At 47.3% G+C, this 18,157-nt stretch overlaps 1 protein-coding gene across 2 annotated transcripts in view; it reads right to left on the bottom strand.

The window, feature by feature from the left end:
* ASAH2 (N-acylsphingosine amidohydrolase 2) overlaps positions 1-16,850 on the bottom strand; it is a 67,701-nt gene extending 50,851 nt beyond the window's left edge. The window contains exons 1-6 of one of the 2 annotated variants that reach the window (XM_046027925.1): positions 16,697-16,850; positions 13,970-14,101; positions 10,450-10,655; positions 8,914-9,063; positions 1,746-1,922; positions 203-330 (exon numbers count right to left, since the gene is read on the bottom strand). In XM_046027925.1, coding sequence (XP_045883881.1) covers positions 203-330; positions 1,746-1,922; positions 8,914-9,063; positions 10,450-10,655; positions 13,970-14,096 — 788 coding nt within the window. In that variant the 5' untranslated portion in view covers positions 14,097-14,101; positions 16,697-16,850. Of the gene's footprint in view, positions 1-202; positions 331-1,745; positions 1,923-8,913; positions 9,064-10,449; positions 10,656-13,969; positions 14,102-14,237; positions 14,358-16,696 lie in introns of those variants that run through there. The other variant, XM_046027927.1, reaches the window with a different exon arrangement.
* Positions 16,851-18,157: the final 1,307 nt, after the last annotated feature.

The following is an 18,157-nucleotide window of genomic DNA, read 5'->3' as shown; positions in this document are numbered from 1 at the left end:
ACAGCCAGCAAAGCACCGAGACTTGTGTGCAGGTACTGACTTGGTATTTCTGCCACTCTTAAACTCTAAGCATGCTTCAAATTTATCTTAGTTTTAATACTCCTTCAGGATCGTCCCCATTCCTTGAAGAACAACTGTGTTCTCAGATTTTGTGACCGACGGCCAAAGGAAACACACGATCTGATTCCAATCATGCCCTCACCTGGCTCGCTCTGACTCGGGATTCTGAAGGTAGGAAGAAGGGCTTCGGTTGATCTGGGCACCTTCCACAATTCCTTTGTTGATAAAGATTTTGCCTGGTTTCATATTTCTGTGCGCCATCTCAATGCTCTGTGGGTTAAAGAGAGAGAGCATGACTGAGTTGTGAATTTAGAAATCCTGGTGGGATACGGATTTAGTCAGCGTAAAGAGAAGGGTTCTGTGGACAATTTCCTTGGTCTCCAAGCTGCCCCTGCTAGGGAGGGTCAGTCACTCTGGGGGTGCACAGTTGGCCTCGGGGCTGAGACACAGAATTGCTGGGACCCAGGAAGCTCATGCCGATGGGCACCTGAGTGTCCTGGGGCGCCCGTGTCAGGCACCGTCCTCAGGTTCAGGGGGCCAAACTGGGAGTGACTCCAGGACTGGTAACATGTGGGTGTTTCCCCTCCATACCCACTGCATCCACCTCACCCTCTGAGGCAAAGTTTTTTGGAACTTTTCTAACTCAAAACCACAATAAGCAATATATTCTTCATCACAGATTAATACGCCTTGACGTCTGTGTCCTAAAACAGAAGTCCACAAGATGAACTACACCCTCACGATGTGTTTGGCCCCATGATACTCTCTGATCTGTTTTACTTTAGTTCTGTTTTCCAGGGCGTATCGCAACCCACAAAATTGACTTCACGCAGCCAGTCATGAACTGCGGGGCAGAATCTGGAAAGCATTGCTGTAAAGACGTGTCTGGGGGCACCTGGGTGGCTCAGTCAGTTAAGCATCCGCCTTTGGCTCAGGTGATTGCAGGGTCCCACATCGGGCTCCCTGCTCTGCAGGGCGCCTGCTTCTCCCTCTACCCATTCCCCCCTGCTCATGATCTCTCTCTCACATACTCTCTCTCTCTGAAGTAAATAAATAAAATCTTAAAAAAAAACAACAAAAAAAGACATGTCTGCTTTTGCCAGCTAGATTGCTGGGCTTAGAGAGTAGCTTCATGAGAAAAAGTAGAGAGAGACTACATTTCAAAAGCAAAAGCATGAAGAGAACACTAGAAAGGATCCTGTGTGAGAGCTGGGGAGAGAGGAGTAAGAGGCACCCAAGCCAGCAACAGCAGGGAGTCTGGGCGTTCTGGAAGGAGCACCATGTCATCTGCAGCGACCATTGAGAATGTCACTGAGTCCACACACACTGAGGGTGTGTATGGAAAGAGGACCCCCCCGTCCTGCTGTCTGGGAAATAGGAGGCAAGATTACAATTACTCGTAATTACTTTAGGTTCCTTGATGGGTTCCTTTCCGTGTGACTTAGCGCAGAGAACAGACCGTGTGGGGCCCTCTGCATTACAAAGGTTATGACTGTCCCTTTAGACAATGGCATGAGGCTTCCTGCAGAGAACTGTCCTCTCTCCATCTGTCGGTGCCTGGGAGACCAGAAGCTACATGGGGGTCAGGAACGGGGGCGAGGTAGGAGCAAAGATACGCAGCCCGAGATCCTAGAAGGGACTCTCTCTGTATCACAGCACACCACTCCTGAACCCACTGTGCCTACCTTCACGATGCCAGTGACCATGTACTGAAAAGTTCGATTGCTGAACCCTTCGCTGGCGATGACAAATACCGTGTACTGGAAAAACCCCGCTGGCCCCGAGTGAGTGTGAGTGCCACTCAGGACGACATTGTCTCTTCTGTACAGGGAGCCGTATTTACTCTGCAGTCTGTTCAGGACCTACAGGAGAAAAGAAAAAAAAATAGAATTAAGAAGAGGGATAACAGAACAACTCACTATGGAAAAGGCTCGGGAGAGGCTTACCGCCTGTCCTTATCAATGACATCCCTGGCGGGCCGCCCTTCCCTCTAGGCTGGAGCGCGTTGCCATGGTAACAACGTCAACACCAAGGGTCCCTGCCAAGGCCGATGTTTCGTGGCTGCTCGCTCTGTGCAAGCACCGGGTTGGGTATCACACGCATTATGCTGTTTTAGAATCTTTGTAACAACCCCAACAGCTAGGTATTTTTAAGCTTCCAGGTGAGAACACAGAAGCGTCCAGAAGATAAATCCCATGCCCGCTGCTCTAATAAGTAGCAGGGCCACAATCCAGATCCGTGTCTCGACAGAAAGAGTGCACTTTCCGGCATCTGGGTGGCTCAGTTGGTTGGACGACTGCCTTCAGCTCAGGTCATGATCCCGGAGTCCCGGGATTGAGTCCCGCATTGGGCTCCCGGCTCCATGGGGAGTCTGCTTCTCCCTCTGACCTTCTCCCCTCTCATGCTCTCTCACTCTCTCTCTCAAATAAACAAATTTTTAAAAAAAAGAAAAATAAAAGAAAGAGTGCACTTTCCTATTCATTATTCCACACATAGTATTAGCGTCCAGGCACTGGTCTGAGCACTAGGGATAGGTGAGGTTCCTACCCTGATGAAGCTTTTTCTCTTAATGGGAGAGAAACGAGCAAGCAGAGAAGTGTGTAATATTACATTAGATCATGCAGGGGTGAGTGCCGTGAAGAAAAATGTTTCTGGGTAGGGAAAGAGAGTGATGGGTGGCAGCGAGGAAAACCACCTTTCAAAGACGTCATCTTCCATCAGAGGCTTAAAATGAAGAGCCTGAGCTGGTCAGGAAATGCACGGGGAAAAGTGAACAGAGCGTGGGCAGAGCGTGAACAGAGCATGTAAAGGCCTCTTTACTGCCTCCTGGCCCAAAACAAAGAACTCAACACCAGACACATGGGGTCACACTTACTGGTCTGAGGGAAGCCAGCCGCCATGATGTAAGGACAAACCAGCAGCCCTGTGGGGATGCCCCATGGAGAAAGGAACCCTCTCATCAGCACCTGCTTGCCGACCCCTCAGACCCATTGTCCCTTCACCTCAGGAAGCCTCCCCACACCTGCAGCCCCAGGCAGCCCCGGAGTCCCACCTCACCACGTCGCAGGAAGGTGTGAGGCTGCTGTTCTCACCTCAGTCGGAATCACCCAGCCCAGGCCCCTGGGATTCCAGAGTCACAGAAAGGACAGGCCCAGTGTGGGTTTAGGCCCCTGAGTTTTCCAGATGACTCGTTGCGGAGCAGGAGATAAGGCACACAGAGAGACCGGGGAGTGCTCACTGAACTCATCTGCCCGTGAACATCTCATCACGCATGATAACGTGTGCTTGTGGGGCATAGACCCGTCCAGAAAACGACAGAGAGAAATCCCAGATGGTGCCGGGCACCTGTTTCTGACTCTGCTTTCATCAGCTTCAATTGGAAAGTTGGTATTATCGTGGCTTCCCTGGGAAAGATGTTCTGACTTTTTTTATGCCAAAAATCATTAAAATGATCTCACGGGGCACCTGTCAGTTCAGCGTCCAACTCTTGGTTTTGGTTCAGGTCATGATCTCGGGGTCCTGGGATCGAGCCCCTCGTTGGGCTCCACGCTCAGCAGGGAGTCTTCTTGAAGATTCTCTCCCTCTGCCCCTCCCCCTGCTCACTCGGCTCTCTCTCAAATAAATAAATAAATAATTTTTTTTTTTTTTTAAGTGTCAAACCCAAACCAACCTTCCTCGATGTAGGACACTATCACCTAATACCAGGCACAGTGATGAAGGCTCCCTTATGGCAGGGACGGTGAATACCGCTTACTTGCAGAACCAGTCCTACTTACTGGTAGCTGCTCTCAGACGCAGTGTGTTGAGAAGGATTCTGAATCCAAATCTGGGCTTAGCAAAACAAGAAGGCCTTTTCTGATTGGCAACCCTGTCTACTTCGACAATGGCACAGACGGCGGTGTGCTGAGAAGCTGTCACGCAGAAACGAAAGCCCCCCCCTTCGAATTGTTCACCAGTTTCTGACGTGTAAATACCCCCACCACCGTCGATTTCAAGCTACCAAAATCTAACAATGAGCTCAGCAAGTTCCTGAACAGGTAACAGTCAGCTCTCATGCGCTAGTCCAAGCCGGTTCCAACAACACCCCGATACAAACGGGAGTGGCGGGAACTTCAGTACTGTATACCCAACACACACAAACACATCCACCCAACTTCTTCTATTTTAGGTGAAGAGCTACACACCCTCATCCACTCGCGTGGCCATTGAATGAGGAAGACCTGACGAACCATCCTGCCTCGTGAACCAGTCCAGGCCCCAAACACTGCTCGGTTACCGCAGGCCCGTGTGGAGAGGAAATAGGGCATGACCAGACGAACTCCCTCTGACCAAGTAACCCACATTCTCCATCCCAAGAAGTTTCCATGTCGCTTCTGTGGAACCCAACTCCAGCCCACATGTTTCGTTGCTCTTTTACCTTCTTCCACACAGTGATGACGACACTCAGAAGGAAGAGGTGTCCGTTGGGAGTGGGTGGAAAGGTCACTGAGGAGGCACCACAAAACTCACTACAAGCTGCTGTCCCCTGACACTACGCCCATTTTTATTCCCAGAGAACTATGATGTTAGGATTATGGAAGTCAGTGTACATCTCCTTATTCTCTCAGGAATCAAGCCTTTAAGCAGATAGAAATTATGGTTCTCGGGGCATCTGGGTGGCTCACTGGGTTAAGCCACTGCCTTTAGCTCAGGGCATGATCTCGGGGTCTTGGGATCGAGCCCCACATTGGGCTCTCAGCTCAGTGGGGAGCCTGTTTCCCTCTCTCTCTGCCTACTTGCGATCTCTTTCTCTCTCTCTGTTAAATAAATAAATAAAATCTTTTTTAAAAAAAAGAAATTATGGCTCTCATGTTTTAAAAGAAAAGACTACAAACAGCTCACAGCCATTGTATCCCAAACTACACTCTCCAATATGAAGTCCAACACATGGGACTTTAAGAAGAAGGAAGAAAAACCCAATCATCTAATGACAATGCCTGCGGGTAACCATTATAGTTAGTCAGTTCCCTACGTCAGGAGAGGAGAGGGTTTGAACAGAGTGAAGAAGTTGCCCGAGGGTCTACAGCTCACCCCTCTGTGTTCAGTTTCCTAATACTGATACACCTGAGTTCCTGCCACGGAAAGATCTGGCGAGCCGCTCTGTTCTCCTGCCCTGCCTCACTGCTCAGGGATCTTCCCAAACCTTCGTTCCATGCTGGAAATTTCATCAATCCTTACGACCGAGACTGAGAAGCTGCCTAAAACCTGGTGTTCTGAAGCAGCCTAAGAGCACCTGTTTCGCTACACTTATTTTTCACACCTGCCCTTGGGTTCCTCTGGGTGAGAGAAGTAGGCTCATTGCAAGGCCTTCCCCGTTGGGTCTCAGACTGCACGGGGAAGTAGAAATCGGAAGAGATTGACAAACGCTGGGTGGTCTGCTGTCTTCACAGCCTCTGCAAACCAAACCATTCACCCTCTCTCCCCTCCACACTCCACCCCCAAAGTCCACCTCTGAGTCTCCCGTTTCTTCTCATGACCCCACCGTTTCCCTGTCAGAAGCACAGCTGATGCCCCGGGGAAAAAAGCAGGAAGCGTAGTGGTAGTGAGTGTAGGTGCTAATGCCCAGAGGCCATGGGTGCGTCCCCGCCCAGCCACTGCCTAGCCGGCTGCCCGTGCATGGGTTCCTTGATCCCCCGCAGCTCGCTTTCTCAATCCGCCAATGACATGATGATAGCACCTCCCTCATTGGGGATGTTTGGAGGACTCAACCCATTCATACATACGAAGTAATCAGTGCGTGACTCATTGTGGAGACTACGCAAGTGTCTGCTTTTATTTCTATTCACTCATGTGCAACTTCTGAGCATTTAATGTGACCTCCTACTGCCATGGAGTCTCGCTGCCACCCACTGGTTTAAGACCTTTGTGCCAGCCTCACGTGGCACAGGAGAAATTTCCAGGCAGAGTTGAAATCCATCCTGCCACCCGAATTTCCCTTTCTAGTTCGCTCAGCCTTCCGATGCATGGGAGAGCTCCCGCGGGTTCCATCTCCTGCTTTGAAACACCAAGTGTGATTGCGGGTTTCCCACGCGGACCCTCACCGGTACAGCCTTGACATTTGTGGAACCGAACTGCCAATGTGTGTCCTCACCTCCTGCCCCAGTCTGGCATCCAACATCCCTGATGCATCATCCTGGAGCAAAATTGGGTTTGTGCTACTCCTCCACTCAGAAGTTTTCAAAGAATCCCCAGAGCTTACCAGAGTCAACATAAGCTGGCATCCCAGGCCTCTACAATCATGAGCACCATACCTTCCAGGGGTATTCCCAGTTACGTGCTTACGTGTGTCCTAATGGCAGCAATCCCTGTCCCTGCAAAGGACAGTCTACATTCCTCCCTGTGTCTCCGTGTTGTCACACTGTCTCTCCATTTGATAGCTCTCTCTCCCCATGTTAGCCATTTAAAATTCTTCCCATTCAGATAAAGATGTGGTGTACATATATACATATGTATACAATATATACAATATTCCATTATATATATGGATATAATGTACCATTAGATGCATATATATACATCATATATTACATTATATATACAATATTCCATAAGCAAATGCGATCTTGCCATCAGCGACAACACGGACAGATCTAGAAGGCGTAATGCTCAGTGGAATAAGTCAGTCAGAGAAAGAGGAATACCACATGAGTTCATTCATGGGTGAAATGGAAGAAACAAAACAAACAAACACTGAGAAAAAAAAGACACAAACCAAAAAACAGACGCCTAACTATAGAGAGCAAACAGAGGGTTCCCAGAGCGGGAGGGGTGGCCTAGGTCAAGGCCACGAACAGCCCGCTCACTATGGCGCACACCGAGTCATGTGCAGCATTGACTGTATTTTTACTCCTGAAACTAATATAACAATACTGTTAACTACTCTGGAATGGAAATAAAATAAAATCCTGCCCATTCACATGTCACGTCCGCCATGAGATGATTCCCTGCTTCCCAGTCCCCTTGTGGTGGTTTTAAACCACTGTGTGTCCACAAGTCCCTCGCTAGCCCTCCCTTCCTCCCTTTCAGAGGGGACGCTTTGCTGTCTTTCCCCTCCCTTGGTGTGACTTGGTGACTCGCTTCCAATGGACAGAATGGCCTAGAAGTGCAACTTCTGACCCAGGTTAGGAGGAACACTGCGGCTTCCCCCGAGGTAGTGACTCAGGAGAGAGCCCTCTGAGAGAGAGGGCCGTGACGATACAGAAAGTGGGGACTAGAGGCCTTTGGCCAGCAGCCCCGCAAGGGAATCATCTGAGAGGGGGATTAGTCAAGCCTTCCAATGACTGCAGCCTTTGTCCACACCTCGATTCCAAGACACCCTAAGCCAGAACCACACATCTAAGCCAGTCCTGATTTCCTGACCAAGAGAATGTGCGATGATGTCTATTGTTTTAAGCCACTGTATTCTGGGGCTATTTGTTACTCGGTAATAGATAACGAACGCACTTCCATACGTTACTCCAGTGAGTTACAGAGAGTGTGTTTTCTATTACGGCCCTTCCTTCTCTCCACAACTGGGTAGTGAGCTCATAGGAAATGTGGATTACGACTCAGGTTATGTGCCCGCTAAGTGACCAGCAAAGTACCGTGCAAAAAAGCAGGCGGTCAATGCATTTTTTCCTCCACGATAATAGAATAATGTCACTTTTAAGAACGAGGGCTCTGGTATCAGGCATACGTGTGTTCAGAACCCAGCTCCACAATCGCTAACTGTGTGAATTTGGGAAAGTTCCTCGCCTCTTCTAAGACTCCATTATTTTATCCATAAAGTGGGGATAACAAAAACCCATGTCATAGTTTTGTTGTAAGTGTAGGAGTGGGGAGAACATGTGATCCCCTGCTCCTTGGGTGTCAAGAGATGGGGCAGGTGACATTGGAGAAACGCTCCAAGGTCCCCCTTGTCATCCTTGTCACTGGCCACTTCACACCGCAGGAGGAACAGTATTTAAGAGAGGCTGACAGAACGTGACCCTGAATAGTGGACTTTCCTGGGTGCTCCAGACTCTCTTCTTCCTCACCTTCATCACGATGGGAGCAGACATTGAAAGAGCACGTTCTCTTTCTGTGACCTGATCCCATGCAGACAATACAACTGAGTCAAGGCCAAGAACCTGGCTTAGAAAGATAGAGCTGGAAGGCCACACCCATCACCCTATGTATCCTTCCCCCTCTGCGCACCTTACTGCTGCCTGCCCAGAACCCACGGGCACCCTTCTGCTAAACCCAAACTTCCCCACAGAGGGAGTAATATGGTCTCAATTCTGCGAAAATCGCAAAAGAGCCCACCATTACCCACAATAGAGCTTAAAGAGTAAGAAAGCTAACATTGTACTCTTTTTACATTTTATTACGGAAATTTTAAAACACGTACAAAAATCATCGGAATTGCATAATGAGACCCCCATCTCCCTCTCACTCAACTCCAGCCATTTATGGCCAACCTCATTTCAATGTTGTGTTTTACTTCTCATCTGGCCTCTTGCATCTCAACTGTCTAAAAACTAGAGGGAAGGATTAGTGAGTAACTAGAGCTCTCCTCCTTCTAATGAGGAGGGTTAAATAAGAGAATGGATGTGAAGGTTGCCTCGGACATAATAAGCTTGCAAAACACAGTAACAGTGACGATGAGCAGTCATTGTCAAGTCTGCAAATTTGACCAAAGTGACTGAGACCGGAATTGTTCGCAGGCCAATTATCCGAAGGCTTCTGCAGAGTAGAAACTCACCAGATGAGACACGAGGAGGACTTAGCTCCTGTCACATCCACTCAGAGCTTTTCTTTTAAACATGTCCTTTCGTCATCACCTCAGCCACTTACCTCCAGCCTGAGGCGTTGGGATACCATGCCTATGTCGATGCTGACAAACACCATTCGATTTAACCCATCAGGCTCTGCGATGACGAAAGCTCGACTGTACAGCCTGGTGAGGATGCCACGTGCGTTCTGGCCAGTCTTACTGTAGCCCATCTAGAGAGGAGGAGAGAGAAGTCAGAGCCGCTCTGCCTCACTCCCCCATCACCAGAGCCGGGTACCACCACACAGGACGAGACCACTTAGGAAAGGTGAAGTACAACACAGTCCACGGGACACTGTGACTCTGCCTGGGATAGTAATATGTGTTTTCAAGAATAAAGCCAACATCATAAGAGAGGCTTTACTCTTCTGTGTGGAAAAATGCAAAGTAACCATCAGTTTGGCAGGAGATATTCACAGGCCAATGGGCAAGGAAAGGGTTGGTTTGGCTCTAGAATTCCATTACCATGTCAGCCACCTTCCAGGGTTTTCAATTTTTTTCTCCTGCCTGAGATACTACGGAAGGAAGTAGTTTCCCTACCATCATCCCACAGTCCCAGAATGTCCTGAAGACTGAAGGTTCCCTTCCTTTGGTTGTTTGGCGTGTGATGTTCTTTCTTTCTTTTTCTTAAGAAAATGGTTTCCTTGTGATTAAATAAATAGTCTTCACTGAGGGTACCTAATGCTGGCTTTTACCTTGTTGGCCATCCCTCAGTTAAGTCAGTCCAAAGGTACCCGTCGCAAAGCCCCCTTCTCACCACGCTCTAAAGCCCACCCATGAAGTCTTCAGCATGCTCCCTCTGCGGCTTGCTTCACCCCTCACACGAGTAGTGTCACTTAGGGTTCTCAGAGCTAGTTCTCAGAACAGACAATGGGAAACCACTCCTAGAATCTAAAGATTATTTGGTAGGAATGAGAAAAATCTCATCAAACAATGCCATGTTCTGTCTTCCTATGGAAGCTATGGATGAATACACCCATCATCACAATCAAGAAGTTGCAGTCCAGTAGCCAAAAGGCCACACGGGACCCACAGAAGCCTTTTCCTTGGCTTACGCAGTGGTGGCCCACACTAGGTTTCCAGTTTTAACTAGAGTTGCCTTTATTTCCCAACTGAGAGTTGTAGATCCTCAGTCTCTGATCCAGAGGTGGCCAGAAAACCTTTAAGTTAGGGCAGCCCTGCATGGCAACAACTGCTAAAGCCATGCAATTTGCAGCTGTATGCCCCACTTCCCACTGTCCCCCAAACTGAGGGTTCACTAGACACTTATCAGCTTACACTGGCCTGCTCCCGTCATTTGTGGTACCCCATGGTATGTGAGTTTGCCAGCCCTGCCCCTGCCATTCATAAAAAAATGGCCAGTTGACTTTACAAAGGGGATGCCATTGAACACAAGGCCCCTCGTTATAGTACAATATTCGTAGTGTTAGACAGCAGTGACGTCAATGAAAAAGTGAGAAGATGATGATGATGATGATGTAATTAACTGGAATAAGTGTAGGATGTGAGGAATAATGTTACCCATTTCATCCTCCCTGAGGAGCCCATGATTGACCTACCAAGTTGATATCTGCTACTTGTCCTGTGCAGTCAGCTCGCCCAACACCAATATGGTAGCCACTGAAGTTCTGGAAGAGAGGAGGCTCTGGAGTGGTAACCACGGGAGGGGCCTGCGTGGTTGTAGAGCCATTGGTGTGTGCCGGGCCTTGACTGGCTGTGGAGCCCACGGTGGCCGGGGAGCTCTGGGTGGACGGGAAACCTGAATCTAAAAGCAGAATAAGATATTTAAGGGATAACGTCTCAGTCTACTTACTTGTTGGCATCAATTAGAACACATAGGTTGAGGTTCCTAAGGAAAAATCTATATATTCTCTTATATTTAAAATATATGGTAAAGGGGCACCTGGGTGTCTCAGTGGGTTAAGCATCTGCCTTCGGCTCAGGTCATGGTCTTAGGGACCCAGGATCGAGCCCCATGTTGGGCTCCCTGCTCGGCGGGGAGTCTGGTTCTCCCTCTCCCTCAGCCCCTACCGCCACCCCACTCATGCTCTCTCACAAATAAATAAATAAAATGTTTTAAAAAAATAAAAACACAAACTAAAATATATGGTAAGGAATATCTCAGGAACTTGTAGATAATAATCCTAAGGAGGGTCTTTCTCGTGAACTGGAGATACATCTGACTAATAATCAAAGCCTGCATTAAACGTCCTTCAACTTCTCATCACAAGCCATTCCTTGTCAAACGCACGGCTCTGCACTCACTCGCCCTGCTCTTCTCCTCCAGCCAAACAGACCAGGTGCCATGTTCCTGGCACACAGCCTGCTAACCCTAGCCTCTGGGGACTAGTCTCCACCCTTCTCTGCATCCAGAGACCTTCTTCCTCTCTGCTCCACCAACCAAGCTCCACAGCTCCCTTCTGAGTTGGTTTGTTTCCGTCACACTCTGAGGCAGCTCACCCTTGTGTCCAGGGATGCCACCCCCACTGTCTCTACGCTGCCCTCTCTTCCCCAACCTTCTCAAGTCTTTTATTTGGAATGCCCACTAGACCACTGTCTGCTCGGCATAGTGCCACCTTATTTTGCTCACATCACCATCTGCGTATGTGCGTGTACACACACATGTCCTATGTGACCACACACACACACACACACACACACACACACACAGTATCAAGGGAGGCAGAATGGCACAGAGAGTACACGAGCAAGTACCAGAACCAAATAGCCTGGGTTTGAAAACTGATTCTACCACCTACTGGCTGAGCAAGTCACTTCCCCTGTTCTACCCCAATTATTCCCACATATAAAATAGAGGTAATAATACTCTACTCCCAAGGGTTGTTTTGAACAATAAATTTAGACTAATTGCCGGCATATAGCTTTGGTTCTATTTATATACTGAGATATGTTACCTATGCTTGTTATTTGCTTGTTTGTTTCCACCCCAGACAATAGCCAGGGTGGCCAAGGTGACAGATGCCACTGTCACAGCATTAGTGCTAGGAAAGTACTTAGTCAAGAGACTGGCTGCTAATGGCCACGGTCGCCAAACTGTGGAAAGAACCAAGATGCCCTTCAACGGACGAATGGATAAGGAAGATGTGGTCCATATACACGATGGAGTATTATGCCTCCATCAGAAAGGATGAATACCCAACTTTTGTAGCAACATGGACAGGACTGGAAGAGATTATGCTGAGTGAAATAAGTCAAGCAGAGAGAGTCAAGTATCATATGGTTTCACTTATTTGTGGAGCATAACAAATAACCTGGAGGACATGGGGAGATGGAGAGAAAGGAGTTGAGGGAAAGTGGAAGGGGAGATGAACCATGAGAGACTATGGACTCTGAAAAACAATCTGAGGGTTTTGAAGGGGTGGGGGTGGGAGGTTGGGTAACCACGTGGTGGGTGATAGGGAGGGCACGTATTGCATGGAGCACTGGGTGTGGTGCAAAAACAATGAGTACTGTTATGCTGAAAAGAAAAAAAAAGATAAAGGGATGAGAAGAAAAAAAAAAGAGAGAGAGAGAGACTGGATGCTGACTCCCCTGAGATCCTAGAGTTGGGGGGCTCTCATCTATTCAGTTTTACATATAATAAAACTGAAGCCCAGAGAAGTGATGGAACTACATTTTCAGGGACAATACGAGATGAAGCCGGTGCCCCGCCCAGATCCTCTGACTCAGGGTCTGATGCTCTTTCATCCATATTTGACATGAAGTTAGAATCCATATTTTCTCAACCGCAAGCCTCCATCTGCTACAAGACATCAATTATCGCAAGGAAGGAGGCAGGCTCTTCTTCCTTATTGATACCCGTGTAGGAACGGGATGCCAGCCAAAGGCAAACCACGTCCAATGGCCAAGGATGATTCCTTTGGGACCTCAGAGTCTCAGGTTCTACATCTGGAAAATGGTACAAAGACCAACACCTACCTTTATAGAAGTTTTATGAGAATTAAGGAGGAAAAGGAAGTAGACTCTTGACCATAGTGCTTGACACAAACAACCACTCAACAAACAGCAGCTCCTACTATGAGAATAGTTACCATAATTGTTGATCACCCCATGAATCTCAGCCTCTGGATTCTCCAAGTTTAAGAGCTAAAACTAAGGAAGTCCTATGGATGCTTTCCTTGCTAGCAGTCCATGCCCCTACTCTGCGCACTGCTGGAGAAGAGGATCTCTGTCCCTCTGCAGGAAATGCAAAGCGCAGGGTCATGGTAGAGAAAATACTGGAAGGAAGAGGCCATAAGAGAGAAAACTGAGGTTAAAAATATTGGGCTCCTTCTCTGTTTGGTCTAAAGCCAGCTCTCCCTTTACTTCGGTCAGAGTGTTCAACCCCCACCTTTCTTCTCTACTTGTTTACCAGTGTATGACCCACCACCAAAGTAGGGATCATCAAAGACTCAGGGGCCCAATATTGCCTGTGATGTAGCCCACATTGTTTTCCAAAACTAAATTAATTCCCAAAACTAACTAATACATCAGGAGAAGTCTAAATCATCCATTCCAGCTTCTCTTGAAAACTCGGGAGATCTGCGTCCATGTGACATCAGGACAACCACCCACCCCACCCACCTCCCCACTCCACCTCATTTACAGAACTTGAGTGGCCTCCTAAGGAGTTCAACGCTCCCTTCTCTAAAGCCTTCCACAGACTCATTAATACCCAGTGCGCCCGTCATTCTCCTTTTGTCCCCAAGAGGAGATGATGCCCGAGGAAAGGCAAAGAGAAAGAGAGTAGGCTTGGGGCAAATGCTCATATTACTGGGCCTTGAAGAATTCTGAACTGGGCTGAGGTCAGTGGAAAAGTGAGAGATGAATAAACGCATGTCAGAACGCCCGTCTACTGGCTATTTGTGGGCAAAGGTAGGCTTGATTAAAAATTGCTATGGATGCAGGAAGGGCAATTAATGTAAAGGTTAGAGTGTCATCCCGGCTGCTTAAGTACACATTGAACTGCCCTGTGATCAGCATTATCAGCAGACACTGTTCTTTGCCTTGGCGTCCCCGGTAATCAAGAAATTTCCCACAGGCTAGGAAGAGCATCCAAGAGAGCCCATGACAACTTGCCTTTGTGATTTTCGATGGTCCCACTGGTGATAAACAGGAGGCTGAGGAGGGCTACTGTGATAGCGGTCATCAACATGAGGAGGAAGATCAGGAACGTCTCTAGCATGGAGAAGGTGCGTTTGGCCATCTCTCCTGAGAAAAAGCAGAAATGGAAGAGGCAGAAAAAGAATCACAAATTAAAACGTATATGCTTTGAGCTGCCCAAGCCTTAGATGTCTTAGTTCTTCCATCCGAATAGACTACACCAGGACGGGCAAGCACAGCATACCTGCCGCTGCTTCCCTATCCGGAGCCAAGGCAGACACGACCAATCAATCATAGCACTGTTTGGTGAACTTCCATGTGGTTTCCAAAGCCTTCTTGGCACAGTGCTCATTCTAAAAGCCGCCACCCATCATTTGGCATTAGCATCTAAGCCAAAATCTGTGTGTATTCCTTGGCTGCATCATACCGCTTTCGTGTATGGTGGTGATGTTATCTGAACACAGGTTGAGTTTGGAGCACTTCCGTCAATAGGGATGACTGCCCTTGGTTAGGGCTGTCCTCTGTGGTCATGGCCTAAGAAAGACTACCTTGTCTACAAGGAAGTGAAACTCACAATTTTGACCTTGAAACTCCATTTGCTAATCTCCAGTTAATACCCAAGAGAAAACAATATGGAAGAGGGAATGTCATTTCTGGTCTCAAGCCAGGCATTAAGAAAATCTCCCTTTTCTGTCATCAGAAGGATCCCACACATTCTGCAAACCCTGTCAAAGGATGGGGACAAAGACAATGCCCCTGTGCTCTACAAAAGCAGAAAGCGTCCTTACAGACTCCTTAAGCTATTTCGGGAGTAAGAGTTGTCATCACTTAGCGACACCACAGAAGTTAAAAATCCACATAATGTAGCAGGAGAAGGCATAATGTGGTGGTTAAAAATTGGATTCTGCCTTCTGACTCCAGAGTCCAAATCTCACTGTTGCCACTTACTGGGCGACTTTGGGCAATCCTTCCCAACCCTAAGCCTCAGTCTCCCCATCTGTAAGTAGGAATGTGATGATGATGACAATTTTAGACCCCGTCTTAGAGAGTTCTTATAAAAATGAGATGAGAGTAATAATTCTTTCATCCCATAGAACACAGAAGGTGTTGAACATGTTTGCGTTTATCATTAGGTTGCAAAACAGTAGACTCTGCTCCTCATGGTCCTCAAAGGGAGTTTATATGAAGCGAGCATTAAAGAATTATTGGAATCACAGGTAGGAACTTCGGAGCCCATTTTCTTAACCTGTACTGCAGGAAGCCAGGACAATGAGATGGAATTAGAGTCCAGGACTTGCCTCCAAGGGGGTAATATACAGCTTAGATGTTACCGTCCCCAAGAGTTACAAATTGGCTACAACAAAGTGTGCTTAGCCTGGCCCAATGTTTCATTTCAACTTGATTGAGTTGACAAGATAGAAGAGCTCACAGTTCATCTGTAAAAAGAGTCTACATTTACTAATCTAAACCCTCACGTTTTCTTCCAAAATCTCTGATAATCCACTGCAACATTGAGTCAGCCTTCCTACGTGCCAGGAGTTTGGTAGAACTCTATTGCTGCTGTTCCTTTCGATGCGGCACGCATTTTCCCACCCACCACAGACTCTTACCAGCGGACCCCTTCCATCTTTTCCACTACCTATTCTTTGCAGTTAGATTACTTTGCAATCGCTGGACTAGAGTTTAAAAAGCGGTCTAACAGCAAACATTTGAGAGGCAGGGCTGAACTGGAAGGGATCAAAGAGACTGGCCCATCTTTCCAAACTTCTTGGATAGTAGGAGGATTTCCTCATCCATTTACCACCACCATGATCACTTTCACCGCCACCATCAGGGACAATTTCAAGTTTAAGGCCAAACAAATTAGTTCTGATCTTGGTCCCAACATCCACCGTCAGCCCCCAGGAGTCAGGAGACCCATCTAAGATACGCCTCTGAAACTTTGATGATCCAACTAAGCTTACTAGTCCTGTCCCAATAGAACAACTAAACATGGCTGACCGACGGGGATTTCCCAACCCCAGTGTGTCCACACACACATTGTGCGTGTAAATGTGACCTCGTGGTAGGAGCCTACGCAACAAACAGACATGGTTCAAAATCATACTGTTCTTCTTTTTCTTTCTTTCTTCTTTTGCGAGTTTTCTTCTGTTGAACTGATTACGACCAGCAGCCTTTTACACAAGTCAACAAGACACTTGATTTAACAGTAGCGTATCCGGCTCTAACTCAGATTTCAATGATGTACTTCACGGGATTGACTGCTCTGTTGCCAGAATCATTGCCAATGTTATGACTCTTCTTTTTTAACCAGTTAGCACTATTTGTTTTTCACTGATGACTATAATCTGAAGTCAAATGTGAAAGCAAATGCCTTGTCTGCCTTCAGAATGCACCACGGAGAGCTGAGCTAATGGTTGTAACAGATTTGACACTTCCCACTGGTTCTCACTTCTTCTGGCACAATTCTGCAAGCTCAGTGATGAGGCTCCGTGACACCACGGCAAGCCACTTGCCACATCTCTACCATGCTGAGGTCTCAGTTTTTCGAGACTGTGAGAGTAAAAGGTGATAATTTTGCAAAATGGGTTCCCAAAGCTAAGAAAATGGAGGGAAGCTTTTAGGATTTCATAAGGATCTCTAAGACAGAGAGATGATTCAAGATCCCTCCCTCCCTCTCCAGGACCATACAGGTAATCTTACCTGATTCAGCCAATCAAAAGAAATCCTGCATCCCAGTAAAGCAAGTGACAGCCCAGAAGCTCATTTCTTCCCCCTTTCCTGTTGCTCAGCCAAGATTCCTCAGCAAGTTCTGAAACCTGCTGAGGAAAAATGTTCACTGTCCTGCCCAGGAGAGTAGAGTTCTCATTAGCATACCATTGTGGGCTTGGTGCAGGATGAGATTAAAGCGTGTTGATAACAAGAACCTTCTAGCAAACTCTCCCCCGGGACGGACTGATACTGAGGTAGAGAATATCTGCTGGGCTGAAGGTCATGGATTTCAGCCTTTACAGGCCTCTCCAGCACAGCAAGTTCCGTGCAAGGTCTACTGCCTGGGTCACCAGAAAAGAGCACCTGCTTTATTTCCCACTGGTCACTCAACAAGTGACCAAGAGGGACCGATGATGCGTGCTGGACATTAGCGTGGGCTCTGGCTCACACCGAGCTACGTGTGCAATGCATACACCAGTTTCAGATAAGAAAAGTGATTCTTGACTCTCAGGTTTTTGTACATAAGAAGAACACGAAGTTTTAGATGAGCTAAGAATGTGAATAATGAGTATACAACAGGGCAAGAACGCTGTGCAACCATGAAATAATTTAATGACCTAAGAAAATTACTGTATTAAGTTAACTTAAGCTTAAAAGACATTATAATCCTATTTTTTAAAGTAGAATTTATTTGTATGTGTGTGGTCATGAAAACTATAAGAAATCACAGCAGGGACGCCTGGGTGGCTCAGTCAGTTAAGCGTCTGCCTTCAGCTCTGTTCATGATCCCCGGGTCCTGGGATTGAGTCCCTACATCAGGCTCCTTGCTTAGCAGAGAGTCTGCTTCTCCCTCTGCCTAATGTTCTCCCTGCTTGTGCTTGCTCTCCACCTCTCTCTCTCTCTCTGACAAATAAATAAATAAGATCTAAGAAAGAAAGAAAGAAAGAAATCACAGCAAAATGTTAAGTAATCTGGTGGTAAGATTATGAGTTTTGTTTTCATCTTTTTGAGTCTTGGTACATTCTATAAGAGCCTTGTGCATTTTTGTAAGGGGGGAGATAAAATGTTTTACCTCCTCTTGAAGAATGTATACGGTATAACAGCATGAAGTTAAATAATGGCACACAAGAGACAAAGAGAGGAAGAAATAGGCCAAACTTCTCCCCTCCATACACCTCTTTTTTCCCTACTAAACCCAAGCTGTCTGGGAAGCAGTTTGAAGAACACATAGGGCACTTTATTCCTTGCAGGGTTAAAAGAGACCAGCCCCCAGAGGTCAGTGGAAATATTAGAGCTGTAAGTGCCTCCCAATAGTGCATTCAGTAATGTGGCTTAGCTACTTCTCTGCGACACAGTGGGGAGCAGGTTAGATTGTGGTATTAAACCAGCTTGGGGGGTTTTTTTGCATGCATTGATGTTAGAATTCTTGGTGTCGAGGAGCAGAAGCCAAAT

This window comes from Meles meles, chromosome 13, assembly GCF_922984935.1.
Source record: "Meles meles chromosome 13, mMelMel3.1 paternal haplotype, whole genome shotgun sequence".
Lineage (NCBI taxonomy): Eukaryota > Metazoa > Chordata > Mammalia > Carnivora > Mustelidae > Meles > Meles meles.
This window is presented reverse-complemented; position numbering and strand designations above follow the sequence as displayed.